The 17,702-nt window shown below is 49.9% G+C and overlaps 1 protein-coding gene across 2 annotated transcripts in view; it reads left to right on the top strand.

The window, feature by feature from the left end:
• Slco2b1 (solute carrier organic anion transporter family member 2B1) overlaps positions 1-17,702 on the top strand; it is a 50,874-nt gene that overhangs the window by 14,741 nt on the left and 18,431 nt on the right. The window contains exons 2-7 of one of the 2 annotated variants that reach the window (XM_052157769.1): positions 312-448; positions 1,673-1,810; positions 3,189-3,351; positions 6,475-6,708; positions 7,044-7,142; positions 10,691-10,881. In XM_052157769.1, the coding sequence (XP_052013729.1) occupies positions 312-448; positions 1,673-1,810; positions 3,189-3,351; positions 6,475-6,708; positions 7,044-7,142; positions 10,691-10,881 (962 nt within the window). The remainder of the gene's footprint in view (positions 1-311; positions 449-1,672; positions 1,811-3,188; positions 3,352-6,474; positions 6,709-7,043; positions 7,143-10,690; positions 10,882-17,702) is intronic. The other variant, XM_052157775.1, reaches the window with a different exon arrangement.

Genomic DNA, 17,702 nt, shown 5'->3' on the forward strand with positions numbered 1-17,702 from the left:
ACACAGGTCATAGTTAATATGAGGGTGGTTGGTCTAGAGCTTGCTGGGGGAAAGGGGACTGCTCCTCTTTCAGAGTGTGTGCTTGGGCAGAGCAAAAGTCTCCAGCAGGAACACATGGGACCCGTGGTCTCACAAGAAAGTCCCTGGGGGGGGGTGTCTCAGAATCAGAAAGGCTGATGGGACCAACTCGTAGACCCCCATTACCACCCAGGTCATATTTTCTAGAAACAGTATGCTCCTGAACACAAGCCAAGGGTTATTATCTGGGATTTTATCTCATCGCCCGGTTGAATGTCCCACTGGGCCCATAGGTGAGGGGCCCCAGATGCCAGACAGGAGCACCAAGACCACAGTGGGCACAGAAGACATACATGAAATGAAAGTCGGTGTGGAGCCTCGGGACTCACATCAGGACCCACAGCCCCAAGGGATGCTCCACAACATCAAGGTATGCACTGGTGGGCTGAGGGGAGGTGGGGTAGGGCAGGGCAGGGCGAGGAGGGTGGGGCAGGGACACACCAAGCCCAGCTTGGTATTGCAGACCCAGTGTCTGCCCTCTCACTTCTTCTCTTTGGGGACGGGTCCGTGGGATGACTCAAGAAAGTTCTTAGCTTGGTGCTGGCACAAAGAGGCCAGCAGGCTCTCCTTGCAGAGGTTAACAGTGTTAGCCTATAGAGGATGGGGCTGGGGGATGACTCCCCTTGCCTCTCATACCCTTGGAGAAATGGAGACAAACCCTGCAGTCCTAAACCTATGTGAATACTGAAGTTTTGGTTTCACAACAAGGGCCCTAAAGACTCACCCAAAAGATGTCAGACCCTGGGCAAGGTGCTACACACCAGGTCTTCTCTGTTATTGCTTTAGTGAAAAGGATGGACTTACCAGGCAGGTGTTCTTCCACTGAGCCCCACCCCAGCCCTCAAGAACTGAATCTTCTCAGTGATCCTAGGAGGTGGGGCCCTTGTCCTTGTGCTAATGAAGAACCGAGGCTCCAAAGGACTGAGAAAATATATTAAACTCTGGCCTAAATTCTCCTGGATTTTGGTTCTTAGAAGCAAGCTTTTCTTCCCTTAGGAGGTTTGCCAGCTTTTTCCGGGAAGGCTGGGTTGTTTGGGGTGAGGCAGGGTGGGACAGCTTGGGAAAGTCAGAAAAGGGAGTGTCCTCAGAGCATCTCTGTGAAAATGGGTGTGTGTGAGTGGAGAGGAGAGCCTCCTGGGGAAGCCAGCAGTGCTACAGAGCAGGAAGGGAGCCCCAGTCCAACCCCTGGGAGATCAGAGGGTTGGAAGGGCACTGATGCCCCTATTTTTAGTCAAGTGTGTCTCTGGTAGCACCAGAGGTAGCTACCTCTGTCCCCAAGGTAGAGGGCATGTCCCCAAGTTCTACCTCAGCTTGTCAACTAAGTGAGACTCCTTGGGCTACTCCAATTAACTAACTCTCCCTTTCTCTCTCTCACCCTCCCTCCTTCCCTTCTTCCCTTCTTCCCTCCCTCCTTCCCTCCCTTCCTCTTTCCCTCCCTCCCTCTCTCTCTTCCCCCCTCTCTTCCTCTCCCTCCTTTCCTCCCTTCTTCCCTCCTCTCTTCCTCATCTCTTCCCTTCCTCTTGTCCTCTCCTCCCATATGTCTGCCTTCCTGATGGTGTCGGTTCGCCTGCCGCCATCACTGCCTCTCCTGCAGTTCTTTGTCCTGTGTCACAGTATACTGCAGCTGGCTCAGCTCATGATCTCTGGCTACCTCAAGAGCTCCATCTCCACCGTGGAAAAGCGCTTTGGGCTGTCCAGCCAGACCTCAGGGCTGCTAGCTGCTTTTAATGAGGTACCTTTCCTAGCCCCAACCCCAGGAGTGCACACTGAGGAGCCCCTACACGTCTACCCCCACTTGCCCCCTTTCTTACACCCATAAACATGCCCTCCCCAGACCCACATGCAGCCTGCAACACTGCCTACTCCCCAAATCTTTCATAGCTCTCCTCTCGCAGCATCCTGGCCCAGGGTTGAAGCTCAGAAAAGCCTCCTCATGCCCTGATCATCCTAGTAGGAAAAAGGACCCACCATCATGCCATTGGGAGCCCTTTGCTAGAGAACAGAGATCATTTCTAGTTTGTCAGAGCTGAGTGAACACCCACCCTCCTTGTGGCTCCTTTGCATCTTGGATCTTGTAGCTATTGTCTGTCCCAGGAAGGAATCACAGAGAGTCACTTCTGTCCCTGAGAGAGGCTCGAGTTACCGCCAGGACACCCTCTGACTGACCTTGGAGTGACAAGAGGCAGGGGTGATACTGCAGTGGAGATCTGGCCCCAGGATGCCCAGGATCCACAGGCTCCTGCCCGTGGCCCTCAGCCAGCCAGGGAGAAGCTGAGACGAGCCATTCGGATTCAGTGGAAATCGGTTCTGCTGGGCCTCAGCCATCCTCTCAGATGTTGTCCCGCTCAGGGAAGGGAAGGCTCTTCTCTCTCAAGGGCCATCAGACTTCTGTGAAATTCTATGCCCTGGATAATGTGCCCACCAGCTGTGCGTGTCATTCCCAGATGGGTCTCAGCATGAAGCTACTGTTAGATCTCACACGTGGGAAAAGGAAGCCGGTCCCTCAGCCCACAGTCAGTATCCCCACAAACCCTGCTGATACAGCCCCACTCCCTTTGAGGACCCTGGGGCTCACCTGCCCCACCCATAACTCCCTGAGATTATAAGTCTAAAAGTTGAAACCCCAAGTCTTATCCCCCTGGTGTTAGACCGTATTTGTATCTTTCATTCTTGAGGTCTGTGAAGCTCTGAATCCTTCCCTGACCACCCTCCTCCAAAGTGAACTTGTCCAGCCAGCTTTATCCTCATTTTTCTCCTCTAAAAAGGCAATGAGACCCTTCCCTTTCCTAAGAAGACTCAAAATCTGCAAGTTGTCATCAGGTTTGTGTTCTGTTTGTTGTCGAAATAAGGCCTCACTACATAGCCCAGACTGGCCTTGACTTCCCAGCTATGTTCTGGCCACACTTAGTCTCTGGAGTACTGGGATGGCGGGCATGAGCCAACATGTCTGGCTTAGAATCTCCATTCAAAACAAATCCAGATGGTTCTTACTCAAACCAGTCCTCGCAGTGTACAAATGGGAACCCTGAAGGTAGGCAGCCACCGAGAAGACGGTTTAGGCCGTCGGCTGGGGGCTCCAGCGTGCTTTAATTGTCATTTCATCCTTGCAGGTAGGGAACGTATCCTTGATCCTATTTGTGAGCTACTTCGGCAGCCGAGTGCACAGACCCCGGATGATCGGCTGCGGGGCTCTCCTGGTGGCCCTGGCAGGCCTGCTCATGGCACTGCCTCACTTCCTCTCAGAACCATATCGCTATGACCACAGCAGCCCTGGTAAGAGACTGGGCAGGAGATGGCGGAGGGACTCAATCCTGAGTGTGGAGCCGATCCCCAGGCCTGCATCCAGGCTGGGCATCACCATCCAGAGGAGCGGAGAGTCCTCCCTAGTGCATCCCAGTCTCTCTGATCCCAGCTCATGTTAGGAAGGGTAGCCATAGGGCAGAGGTAAAATCTAGTCCTCTCTGGGTGAGGGCCTGCTCATATGTCTGTGGGGTTTTGAGGTGGGAGTGAATTTATAATATAACCTGCTTTAGGGCCTGGCACACAGAGTCTCGTGAGAAGTCTCTAGAATAAAATAAAGGCATCCTACAGTGCTTCCTGGCATAGTTTGAAACATTTTGTTTGTATTTGTGCATTTAATTCACACAAACATTCAAAACAGGGGAGCCGGGCTTGGTGGAACACACTAGCATTTGGGAGGTAGAAACAGGAAAATAGGAAGTTCTAGTCTCTCCTTGACTACATATTGAGACTATGTCTCACAAGAGGGGGGGGGGGGGGAAGAACCAATGCTTGAATGAGTAGATGGATATAGTAAACATAAAATAAAATAAAATAAAAGATAACAGGATTTTGTTGAGAGCCCAGTTGATAAAGAAAGATGTCTCTTAGAGCAAGCACCCCAGCATTCACTTTCCTTTCCTCTTGCATCCACCCACCCACCCACCCACCCATCAATCCACGTACCTACCCATCCATCCACCCACCCATCCATCCATCCACCCACCCATCCATCCATCTGTCCACCCATCCACCCATCCATCCACCCATCCATCCACCTACCCACCCATCCATCCACCCATCCACCCACCCACCCATCCATCCATCCATCCACCCACCCACCCATCCATCCACCCACCCATCCATCCATCCATCCACCCATCTATCCACCCATCCATCCACCCACCCATCCACCCATCCATCCACCCATCCACCCATCCATCCATACATCCATCCATCCATCCATCCACCCATCCACCCATCCATCCATCCACCCATCCATCCACCCATCCATCCACCCACCCATCCACCCATCCACCCATCCATCCACCCATCCACCCATCCACCCACCCACCCACCCATCCACCCACCCATCCACCCATCCATCATCCATCCATCCATCCATCCACCCACCCACCCATCCATCCATGCACTAACTCATTTATCCAATGATTCATGAAGCACGTCTACAATGCTGCCTAGTCTGTACCCAGCCCCTCAGGGCACTCAGCCTTCTCTCCAGGACGCTCCCAGCCCTGGAGAAGAGACAGACAGACAGAAAACTTAGCATGCCAGATTTGTCTCTGAAGTGCTAAGGCCTGGAGGTGAGACCGTAAGCAGACATATCCTGGAAGTTATGGGTGGAGTGGATATGGCTGTTCTACCTGATTGCTTAGAAGACAGGGAGAGGAGGCCATAGGCACCATGGGTAGGGGATGGACACAGATGGCTGGAAGGAGCTACCAAGGGCGAGAGGAGGAGGCTTGGGGGGAGAAGAGATGAACATTGCAGGGAGTGGGGTGGGGCACAAACAGGGTCTCCCAAAGTGGCCCAGTGTAGAGAGTGTGAAGGAGGCAGAGAAGCACGCTTGGTGGTGCACTCAGAAGGCAGAGGCATGTGGATGGTCACATGTTCGAGGCCACCCTGGGATACATAGTGAGTTCCAGGCTCCTCGGGCCACATTGGGAGCTCTTGTCTCTTACTTTAAAAAAACTGCTGAGTGGGTTTCTAGAGACGAGAAGACAGTTGTTAACAGGGAGTCTTTAGGATGCTGCAGAGAAGTACTTCCTCATGGTTTCTCGCCCAGAACTTCCACTTTAGCAGAGATTTTTCTGTGCACGGTCACACTTTGCCCTCCCGGCTCTGAGATCCTCTCATGTCTGAGCCTCGGTGCTCACAAGATCAGCTCAAAGGTTGCCATGGCTCTAAGCTCCAAACACTCTCCCTGCTCTGACGACCGCAGCTTTCCTCAGTTTATCTGTTCTGTAGTAATTGTGCAGCTGTGTGTCAGGCTAGGCCATCTGTAAGACCCTGGACCCAGGCATAGAAAATGCAAATGTGATCTCTAGGCTGATTATTATATTTAAATATCTACTGGGAACTAGACAGGGGCACCTCTCACCGCTCTGTCAACGCCCCCATGGAGCAGGGGTTACCATTATTGTCTCAGGACCCTAAGGCCAAAAATGGAGATGCAAGAGCAGGCCTGCAGCTAGAATCATACTAGACCCCACCCAGAACTGTTCTGCATCTGAACTTCTAATGTCTAGAGAACATCTGTTCTGGGAGACTCATTTGAGGGGTGAGGACCAGGGAGGCAAGGGTTACACAGAGGGACAGGCATTGGGGACAGTGGGACAGTCACTGGTGACTTTAGTTGCAGGGTTCTTTGCAATATCTGGGTGTGGCTCTCTTGGTTGAGTTGGCACCTCTGGGTCCCTGCTGTCACAAAGAGAAGGTCACTCCACCGGGGATAATAATAGAACAGGGGTCTCCTCGAGTTTGCTCACCAAATATTGGTCAAGGAGTAAATGTCTGGAACTAAATTAAGAAGACACCCTTTTCTGCACTCTGTGTCCTGAACTGACCAGCTTCTCCCCCAAATGAATGCCAAGGACACCGGAGCCCTCCATGGTCTGGGGTCTTTCTGCTCCTCCCGGTCCTGCCTGTAGCCCTGGGCTGCCCCTCCTCTGTGACTTGTTGTTTGGAACATCTCCTTCCAACTCTGTGCCCTTCTGAGGCCCCAAGTTTGCTCTACTGTGAACTCTTCCAGGAATATCCTCCCTCCCCTCCCCTCTCCTCCCCTCCTTTCTGGAAAAATCTTATTTGCCATTCTCCACCCAGTTCAAATTCTACCTATGTTGGTCACCCCTGCTCCTCCACCCAAGAGCCACCACTGTCATGACCCTTCTGAATGCTCCTGCTCAGAAAGGTGAGCTGTGACAAGCTAGAGCAGTAACTGTGTGGTCAGACTGTGGGGCCAAGCTGGTTGACACGTCTCTGGTCTGTGAACCGTAGGTTTGGGGGACTTCCATCCAAGCACTCAGAACATTTTCTTACATTTGGTGAGTATTGTTCATCTTAGCTATGGTCACAGTTGTTATCATCTCTTTTCAGAAGACAGGTCACAGGACTTTGAAGCATCCCTGTGCCTGCCCACAACTGTGGCTCCAGCCTCTGCCCTGTCCAATGGCAGCTGTTCCAGTCACACCGAAGCCAAGCATCTGACTATGGTGGGGATCATGTTCACAGCGCAGACCCTGCTCGGCATCGGTGGTGTGCCCATCCAGCCCTTTGGGATCTCCTACATTGACGACTTTGCCCACAATAGCAACTCACCCCTCTACCTCGGTAAAGATGGTCTCTCCCCTTAGGCTCTGGGGGGGGGGGGGCAGGCCCAGGCAGGGGGAAGAGAGACCTGGCAGGAGGATGGGCCAAAAAAAAAAAAAAATCTGGAGAATCCCTTGGAGAGCTTCCCAGCCCTGACCAAGAGACACGACTGCTCTTGCCATGAAAGATTGGGTAGTCAGAGACCCACTCAGGTCACAGGCCTGCTGGGGATAGTTGGGAACCCACTAAGAACAGGTAAGGACCCACTAAGGTATGCAGGGATCTACTGATGGTAGGCAGAGGGATTCCGATGGCAGGTAGTGCTATGGGATCCTCACCAAGGCTTTGTATTGCAGGAATCCTGTTTGCAATAACCACAATGGGACCTGGCATGGCCTATGGGCTGGGTAGCCTCATGCTACGCCTTTACGTGGACATTGACCGGATGCCAGAAGGTGAGCCTGTGGAGTGTGGTTCGTCTTCAGGGGTGTGCGTGTGTGCCCACACCCCCCCACACCCCCCACAAACACATGTATGTGGGGGGGGTGCGCTTACAGGAGGCACAAAACCAGGAACCTATATGGGAGCCTCAGCAGCAATACTGACCATGAATGAGCCTTTCCCTTTGGCTCCCTGGGCCTCAGTTTCCTCAGGCCTGAGATAATACCTCTCCTCCTGTTCCCCGAGGCTATCCTCAGAATCTGGTGGAGTACCAGAGATAAACAAACTGTAAAGTACCATCTTTTAAGGAGCTGTGCCCTTTGTCACCACCCAACTTTATTGCATGTCCTCCCTCCCTCTCTCAGGCACAGACACACTGTTGACAAGATAGACCCTGTAAGAAACACCATCCTCAGTGGGAAAGCTTCCAAAGACTAGGGCTGCGGCATCTGAGAATTTAGAGCAGAGCTCAGTGCTGAGACATGGCCTGGGGGAGCTGAAGGACGCTTTTAGCCAAGCATCTACCTCAGAATCTGTGAAGTTTCTGGAGATCTCATTTGGGAAAGTGTATTCTCGGGGGTTTTGTTTGTTTGTTTGTTTGTTTTTATTAGATATTTGCTTTATTTACATTTCAAATGGTATCCCCTTTCCATATTATCCCTCCAAAAACCCCCATCCCATCCCCCTCCCCTGCTCACCCCCCCAAATTTCCTGATTTGCATTCCCCTATTCTGGGGAATCAAGGTTTCACAGGACCAAAGGCCTCTCCTCTCATTGATGTCTGAAATGGTCATCTTCTGGTACATAGTAGCTGGAGCCGTGAGACCCTCTATGCATAATCTTTGGTTAGTGGTTTAGTCCCTGGGAGCTCTAGGGTTACTGGTTGGTACATATTATTGTTCCTCCTGCAGGGCTGCAAAACTCTTCAGCTCAAGGGGTCCTCTCTCTAGCTGCTCCACTGGGGACCCTATGCTCAGTCTATTGGTTGGCTGTGAGCCATGGGTATTTTGATCCACTTTCCAATAAAGACCAAAGTATCCACACTTTGGTCTTCCTTCATCTTGAGCTTTATGTGGTCTGTGAGTTGTATCTTGGGTATTCCAAGCTTTTGGGCTAATATCCACTTATCAGTGAGTGCATATCATGTGTGTTTTTTTGTGATTGGGTTACCACACTCAGGATGGTATTTTCTAGCTCCACCTATTTGCCTAGGAATTTTGTAAGTTCATTGTTTTTAATAGCTGAGTAGTACTCCATTGTGTAAATGTACCACATTTTCTGTATTCATTTCTTTATTGAGAGACATCTGGGTTCTTTCCAGCTTCTGGCTATTATAAATAAGGCTGCTATGAACATAGTGGAGCATGTGTCCTTATTACATGTTGAAGCATCCTCTGACTATATGCCCAGGAGTGGTATAGATGGGTCCTCAGGCAGTGCTATGTCCAATTTTCTGAGGAACCACCAAACTGATTTCCAGAGTGGGTTTACCAGCTTGCAATCAAAGTGTATTCTCAAAATCAACTAGAGGTCAGAGTGGGCCAAGGAGTCTGGCTAAATGTTTGTCTGAAGGTAGCCAGGAAGGTTTATAGGGACCCAAGAGCCCTGGATCCCTGCATGTGCAGAAGGATGGAGGGTGGATGGTATCCTGTTAGAACAGGTTACTGTGGCTCCTTAGCTGCCTGCTTGTCACACCAACACATGTGTGCCAGGTGTGCTTTCAGCCTCCTACTGCTCAGAAGTCCCGTCCTCACTTGGAGATTTTTCTAGCATGTCCTAGAAGCCGCCAACAGCCTGATGGTCATCCTCTAGCTTTCTCTCATGGGTTTCCTGAGCCAGAACGGGTCTGGGCAGTGCTGTACAACCATCACTAGTGTCAATACTCTTCCTTCTAGAACACTGGGCTCCAATACCGGTGACTAAGGGGCCCTGGTGGCAGCCCCTTGATGCGCTGAGGGAAAGGCTCTGAGAGGTGGGCCAGCCTAGGTCCTCCAAGACACCTCTACTTGGGAGGAAGTCTATGTTTTCTATGTGTTGGTATCATCTTGGCACACAGGGTGGAGGCTGTCTCTGAGCCACCTCCCAGGTCATTTCTTCCCGGGGGATTTGAAGGGTGGGTGGTTCCCGTCTGCTGCAGGCATAGACTAGCACATGCTTGAAGAGGAGCTAGGCTCTCTCTACGCTGGCATGGGACCAAGGCAGAGAAGAAACAAAGAAGGCACTGAATGCCATCAATGCAGTAGCCACACCCATCCATGATCTGGAACCACATCTGCTAAGTGCCAGCTGTGCTCCCAGAAGAAGCTTGGGACCCAGCACCTGGAGAACAGACTGTGTGAACTTCTCCTGGCTGGTGCTACTGGGGACTTGTATTTTTATAAAGTACCTGCGATGCTGGGTGTTGTGTGACTTTTCCTGAAGAGAAGTGAGCAAACATCTTCTCACCCCAGATAGGGCAACGATGACAGACCCAAGAAACAATTCCATCTTAGGTGAGCTTGGCGAGCCAGTGAGTTTACTGGAGTTACTTTCAGGAACATGGGGGACTCAAGGGCATCACTGAGAGTTCCCACCACACTGTAAGTGACAGCACAAGAAACTGCATCCCTAGAGCATCCTGTACAACTTGCTGATAGTCCCATCAGAGAGGGTACTCCTGCCCAAAACTGCTTACTGCTGTTGTAACCTTAGAGAGGGGCTCTGTGAATCTTATAAGTTTCTCAGCCTCCTGATGTTTCAGTTCAGAGAAATAGCTACCCAGCACAGGGAGAATCAGGGAAGATGTCCGTTCTTCAGCCTTTCACTTTAGAAGATTGATGGGCAGTTGAGCATCATGTTCTAATTTAAAACCAAAAGAGAACAAACCCACGGGATAGGACTTATTAAAGGAACACATTTGTTAACCGCCTTCCCCGGCAACTCCATGGGCATTTGAAGCCAGTCTTCAATAATCCAAATGGTTCCATTAAACAGTCCCAGTCATTTTAAACATGGTCTAAAGACAACAGCAACCCCGCCTTCATCTGATTCTGTAATAATGCTTTATCTAATCAATGGTGGAACTGCAACGGGAATAGAAATGGGAGAGGAAGAACACGTGACTATAAAACATACATCCCTTGAAGTGCTTCACCTGTCTGTCTTTCAAAGATTTTGTTTGTTTTTGAGACAGGGTCTCCTATAGCCCAGACTGCCTACAAACTCCATGGTTACTTAGCCAATGATGACCTTGGATTTTTGATCCTATTACTTGCACTTCCCAAGAACTCAGCTTAGATGTTTAAATTTTTAATTTATATATATATATATATATATATATATATATATAATCTGTAATTCCACCAATAACCTTTTACATACAAAACTTTAACTCCCAATGCTACTACTATCTGTGTGTCACAGTGGAAGAAACTAAGGCACAGAGACTTAGCTGGCCTGAGGTTGTAGTTTGTCACTGAGTTCCAGGCATCCCCCTAGGACTCCATTGGCCTCTTGGTTGAAGGTTCTCAGAGGCAAAGGTGACAACCAGCCATGACACTATCACCATGGTTTTCTCCTGCAGGAGGCATCAACTTGACTACAAAGGACCCCAGATGGGTGGGCGCCTGGTGGCTGGGCTTCCTCATCTCTGCAGGACTGGTGGTCCTGGCTGCCAGCCCCTACTTCTTCTTCCCCAGAGAGATGCCCAAGGAGAAATACGAGCTTCACTTCAGGAGGAAGGTCTTGAGAGGTGTGGCCTCGATTGGCAGCAAGGTAAGCGCCCTTTGCATACCAGCGCCGACTCAGGCTCCAGAACCCACCATAATGCTTCCTAGTGAGGCCTCATCCTTCCTGAGCAAACCCCACTGCCTCCTCCCAACAGGCACACACACTGAGAACACCATGGGCCCCTCCCATGGTCCAGGAGCTTGTGGGCCAGAGGGAGGGTGAAGTGACTTGCTTGAATTCAATGAACAAGTCCGGGAGCCCTGGGGTGAGGACACAGGCTTGCTGGGGTTCACGCACTTCAGCATCAGTCACTTAGAAATGTTGGGAACCCTGACTGTACTAGAAGATGCTAAGAAGTAGAGGGTGTAGAACCTGGGTGTAAGAAGAGTTCCTGAGAACTCTTCCAGGGAACTGAGCTAGACATGAAGATGCTGGCAAGTACAGAGAAGACAGCGGAGGGGCGCTGCGTGCAAATGACCTCAGCGTAGGGTTCCATGGCAGACATGAAGCTGGCCTTGTCAGGCGCAGTGATAGAGCTGAGGACACATAGAGAACTCTGAGCCAGGCTGGTAGGAGGTTTTGCCAAGGTCACATGACTAAGAGGCCAGGAACCGTGAACCACAGGGCAGGGTAGATAATTATATCTAAGAATTTACCAAAAATATGAGACCTGAAAGAGAGTAAGTTGCTTCCAAATTGAAAAAAAAAAATGACAAACAGCAAATTTCTAGGCATGTTTATTGACGTGTGGAAGAGGACTCCCTTCTTAGAACAAGAAAGTTTGACCCAGCAAGTAGACCTGAAAAGGTCATTTCTTTGTTGTTGTTGTTTTTAAATCAAGGGTCAATTTATTAGAATATGTGAGCTCACGTCTGTCCATCTGCTCTACTGAGCCTTGTCAGGCACCTCATCCCAGGGCCAAAGACAGCTCAGGTGGGACAACCAGCAGAAGCTAGAATCACAAAACCTTTGCTGGCTTCAAGACCCAAGGGTATACTTGGAGGGACAGGAAGCAAGGACTCTTCAGCTGCTTTCCCAGGTGGACTGGAGGCCAGGAAAAACATGGAGAGAGAGAGGCCATTGAAGCCTTGTTGGCCACACTGGGGACAGGCATCAGAGCACCAGGGAGCAGATAATGGATGGGCACCAGCTCTGCTGCCCTGGGGCAGGACTTTTCCAGGAGTGATGCTTGTTCTGCAGTGGCGGTTCCCAGAGGCAGCAGATGACTGGGCTAACAGTGCCTGTGCTCGCTCTGAAGGCAGGGGGCAGACTTGGAATCTCAGTTCTGCCTAGCTTGGGCTAAGATTCAAATTCCCAGAACCTGAAGAGGAGTCCTTGGAAATAGGAGTGTCACTTAAGAGGACAAGAGACTGTGTGTCTGGTGACAGATACTCTGTGCTGGGCTCTATATTTGGACAGAGAACAATAGGCGTGGGTGTCTGTCTGCTGGACTGGGTAACAGGTCAGCTGTGCACCTCCGCAGCCAGTCACTTCCCTGCACTTGCTGCTGTATGTGGCGCATATAAGGTGCAGAGGTCAGATTCCTGGAGCACTATCCAATTGCCTTGGGTTCTGAGAATGTGCAGTCCTGGCTACCGTGGTTCCTGGAGTTGGCTTTTGAGAACTATGTGCAATGAAGCCTTGTGACACTGGTCCTGATTGTGTGCTTGTCTGGCTGTCTGCATCTACCCTGTCAGCTCATGGAGTTCTGGGAGGAGGGGAGCTGAGAGGTTCTTAAGAAAAGATTGAAGGCTGAGAACATGATGATCTGCTTCCAGCAGCTCTTGGGCAATAAATATTGATGTGGGAGGAATTGATCCTCCGCCTCCACCTCTGCCTCTGCCTCTGCCCCTCCCTCCGCCTCCTCAAGGCTTCCAGGACCTGACTGGGCTGCTTGCAATATGGTTGGCTGGCCTGGCCCTCTAGAGTCACTAATGAAGAGTCTGGAGAAGGGATCCCACTAGGTGAGATTGACTGCTACATCCTGCATGTGTCTGTCCTGCACGGAGGGGCATAGGTAAGGGAGAAACAGTCAAAGCCAGTCTGTTTGGGAAATCTTTTCAAACATCTTCTCCCAGACTTAGGGCCCAGGAACCCCCTAAGAACCCTAAAAGCAAATGCAACCATTAAAGCCCATCTCTACAAGCCAAAGACTGTAGCACATAAAATAAGGCTTGTCTGATCATGAGTGGGTCTGGCCAATGTATCTAATGTGTGAGCAGCAGATTAGACAAGAACAGTCAGACCTGCAGATTGAGGCTGTGTCCTCTATCTTGCTCCATGACAGTTATGTTGTTTGTTCAGGGGAACTGAAGGGGACATTCCACATACACTGCCTTGAAGAGTGAAGGCCAGGTGTGGGGGTACCTGAATGGCAGCTCAGCGGTGAGGCCTCTGCAGGGTCTCCTAAGGGCTCTCTGACAGATTCCTGGGTGCATTGCACCTTGGGTGCCCCTGGGTGCCCCACACAGCACTTCTCCAGTGTTCACTGGCCCCTATGAGAACCTGTTCTTAGAGCTGAGCCAGGAACTGGAAGAGGCCTGGCCACCTGCTCCTGACAGGCCTCTAGCCTCTTGCAATAAAAATGCTGGCCATGCCCAGTGCTGAGTGCCAGTGGGTGCCAGGGCCTTCTATTGGGTCTGTTGCTCCTAGAATAACTCTAATATGCCATAGGTCTCACCTTAGTGCTCTGATTCTTTGTGTTTGGTGTTGACTGGGCAGGGTTTAATTCTTTAGACACTTGGGTTCCAATTTGGGCTAGCCTAGAATTTACTATGTAGCTCAGGCTGATCTCAAACTCATGGCGATCCTCCTGCCTCACCCTCCCAAGTATGAGCTATCACACCCAGCTAAAGTTCAAATAGCTGGTTTTTTTTTTTTTTTTTTTTTTGATTTGGTTTTCTCGAGACAGGGTTTCCCTGTGTGGCCCTGGCTGTCCTGGAACTCACTCTGTAGACCAGGCTGGCCTCGAACTCAGAAATCTGCCTGCCTCTGCCTCCCAGAGTGCTGAGAATACAGGCGTGTGCCACCACCGCCAGGCTAGCTGAGTATTTTTAAGTACTTCTCTTCTAGAATCAGAGAAGTGTGTGTGTGTGTGTGTGTGTGTGTGTGTGTGTGTGTGTTTTGCCTATGTATTTGTTTGTGTGCCTGTACATGTGTGTTTCTATCTATGTGGCCTATGAAGGCATGTGGGTGTTTGTGCCTGTGCATGAATGTGCACCTGAGCATCTGTGTGTGCCTGTGCAATCATGTGTGCATGTGTGTGTACTTGCATGTATGTGGGGGGGGGTTATGCAGATGTAGGCACAGGTGTGTGTGCATGCCATTGGAGGCCAGGAGACAGCATAGAGTGTTTTCCCTTCGTTTTTGAGACATAATCTCTGTAGTTAGGGGACCTGGCCAGAGAGATCTAGGTTAGCTGATCCTGACAGGCCCCTACCTGTCCCCACCTCCTCTGTGCTGAGACTCCAAGTGTGTGCCACTGTACCCAATGTTTTTACATGGATTCTAGGCATCAAACCAAGATCTTCACCTTTGCATTGCAAGTACTCCACTAACTAAGATATCTCTCCAGATTCTATAGCTTGAGGATTGATATCAGACATAGTCCCAAAGTTCACTTTTCTCTGTCTGTCTTCATGACTCCGTCTCTGTCTCTATTTCTCTCTGTCTCTGTTCCTCTCTCTGTCTTTTTCTGAGACAAGGTTTCACTATGTAGCTTTGGTTAGCCTAGAGCTCACCGTGTAGTCCAGGCTGGCCTCAAACTCATAGAGAATGGTGAAAATATTTTATCCCATTAAGGACTGGAATTAGAGATGTGGACCACCACCTCTGAGCAAACTTCAGATGTTTAAGTGGTCATAATTTGTCTAAGAGACCGTGAGTCCATGACACTGGCTGCCTCGGTCATTGACCTCAATGTACTTCTCAGGGACCATGGCCAAGAATGCGGGCAGGAGCAGAATTCCTTAAATCCCAAAACTTAGAGCTAGCCTACTAGCATCTCCCCAAATTCCTCCTGGAACTTCTGGGTTCCTGCTGTAGCCTCTTAGAGTCCATGGTGACACTGGAGAGATCTAGGTTACCTGCTCCTGACAGGCCTCTACCTGTCCCCACCTCCTCTGTGCTGAGTGAGACTCCAAGTGTGTGCCACTGTATCCAATGTTTTTACATGGATTCTAGGCATCAAACCAAGATCTTCACACACTGCTTTCCTTGTCACCTGTGTCTCCCCCTTGTGGACTCTCCTCTAGAAGCCTCCTTATGTCTCCCTTCCCACCCTGACAGTGCAGGGCTGAGACTCCAGTCTCACATTCTCTCTAAGCTTCAAGGTTTGAGTGACCATGCAATCCCTTCCTCATCTCACAGGAGGAGGGACTGAGGCCTAAAGAGAGGCCCAAAGGTGTCCAGAGTGTGGTGGCCCTGCACCTGTCTATACGAGACCAGTCTCTGGTCCAAAAGGTCAAATAGGAATCTCTCTTTCCTCATACCAGAGCTAGAATTCCTTTTGGGGTATATTTGAGTGTACTTCAAATTGTACCCCATAGAACACCAAGGTTGACAGCATAAAGAAAATGAAGAAGTATGCCTTTGTGTATCTCTCTCTCTCTCTTTCTCTTTCTCTTCTCTCTCTCTCTCTCTCTCTCTCTCTCTCTCTCTCTCTCTCTCTCTCTCTCTCTCTCTCTCTCTCTCTCTCCAATCCTACTTTGGTGTTTTTATAGCAGCATATTTGTTTCTGACTGTTCAGTGCTAGCTTCTGGTCTCATGCACCGTAAGCAAGTGTTATAACTCTGAGGGTGTAACACCCTTGTACCAGACATAATGATGGGATTTCAAAGTGGTTAAAGGTCTCTGTTGCTAAGAAACAACTGGTCTAGACATAACACAGCTAGGCAGAGGAAAAGACTAAGGCTAAAAAAGAGATGTAATTCGTTGTGGCATCCAAGCATTTGGGAAGTTAAGGCGAGGCAGGAGAATGACCACAAGTTTAAGGCCATCCTGGGCAATGTAGTGAGTCCCAGGCCTTACTGGGCTGTAGAAGCAAGGCTGTCTCAAAACAGACAGACAGACAGACACACTACACACACACACACACACACACACTCACATTAAACAACAGAGAGGAGGACAAAAGAAACAGGGGGAGTCAGAACGAAAGTGAAGGAGGGGAAAGGGACAGAGGAAGGGAAGGAGAGAGAAGGAAGGGAGGAAGAGAGGGAGGAAGGGAGGGAGGGAGGGAGGGAGGGAGGAAAGGAAGGAAGGGGGAGGGATAGAGGGAGGGAAGAAGGGAATGAAGGAGGGAGGGAAGAAGGGAGGGAAGGACTGCTTTGGTCAAACAGGCCCCATGAAAGTTTCCCTGGTATCTGGATGGAGGGGGGACACTCGTGATATCTGCGCCATACTGTCTCAGCCCTGCTACTTACTAATGCTGAAATCTACAAAGCATCTACATTTCTGGACTTGCATAAGAATAAACAAGGCAAACCACAGACTAGGAGGTTTAGCGCATGTGAGTGAGCATACAGGCTCAGTAAGCAGGGGCCTTATTCTCTGTCCTTTTCTCTGTCAGGATAGATTTTAAGGAGAAGGAAAAAAACCAAAACAAACAGAAAAATTTTTTCTCGTATCTTAAATACTTTTCCTAATTTTAAAGAATTAGTTGTGTTTTTTTTCCCTTCAAATTGATCTTTTAACGGGCAAATAAAATGTGTGTCTATGTCTGGTGCACAAACATTTTGACCTATGTGTACAGGAGGCCCTGGCTACATCAAGCATCCAGCAGATGCATTACCTCACATAGTCGCTTTCTGTTCTTTCAGTGATTCCTGTTTCCAGTACCAGGTTGGGTCGCTGTTGTCATCACAGTGTAGAGTAGTCCTCTTAAACTTGTTCCTCTGTAGATCTCTAGTTTGTGTGTCCCCTGCACCAGCCCCTGGGAACCAGCACTGCATACTTCCTGAGTTCCAATTCCTCAGACTCCACCCATGAACATCTGTCTCATCTGGCATCTTAAACTCAACATAATACACTTCTTATTCATCCACGATCCTGAGAAATGAAAGAATTTTGTTCCTTGTTAAGAAGAGTACTCACCGGCTGGAGAGATGGCTCAGCGACTAAGAGCACTGGCTGCTCTTCCACAGGATCAAGGTTCAATTCCCAGAACCCACAGGACAGTGCACAACTGTCTGTAACTCCAGTTCCAGAGGCTCTTGAACCTGAACAACCTCACACAGATGTACATGCATGCAAAACACCAATGAGAGAGAGAGAGAGAGAAAGAATAGCTCTCACATGGTGTTCATCCATTCACCTGCTAACAACTGTTGTGAGACATTTGGGTTGACTGTGAATCTCAGTAATTGTGAGTAATGCTTCAGTGAACTCGAGCACTCAGCTTTCTCTAACTCTAGACACTGAGACATTGTTGATTCTCCTGCCTATTTACTTTTGTGATTCTAGGAAATAAAGCCAGGATTGTGCATGCTAGACAAGCACTGGACCTCTCGGCTAGATCTCCAACCTTATTTTTACCTTCTTTTCTTTTTTAAGCCTGTGTATTCCAGGCTTGTGAGCTAGCTGAAGAGGACTGTGAGTTCCTGACCCTCCTACCCCACTTGCTGTGTGCTGGGAATACTGGCATGGGCCACCACACCCTTTTATGTATAGTGGGGCTTGAACCCAGGACTTCATGAATGTTCCGCAATCTCTGTACTAACTGAGCTGCATCTCCAGCCATTTTTAGTTTTTGCGAAGCACCTCCATGCCTTCTGGCTTAATGACTGCGCGACTTCACATTCCCGCCAGTGGTGGGCAGGGTTTCCTCTCTTACACAGCCTCGCCAGCATTTGGTGCCTTTTCTTTTC

The sequence above is a fragment of the Apodemus sylvaticus genome, chromosome 1, assembly GCF_947179515.1.
Source record: "Apodemus sylvaticus chromosome 1, mApoSyl1.1, whole genome shotgun sequence".
NCBI classification, from domain to species: Eukaryota; Metazoa; Chordata; class Mammalia; order Rodentia; family Muridae; genus Apodemus; species Apodemus sylvaticus.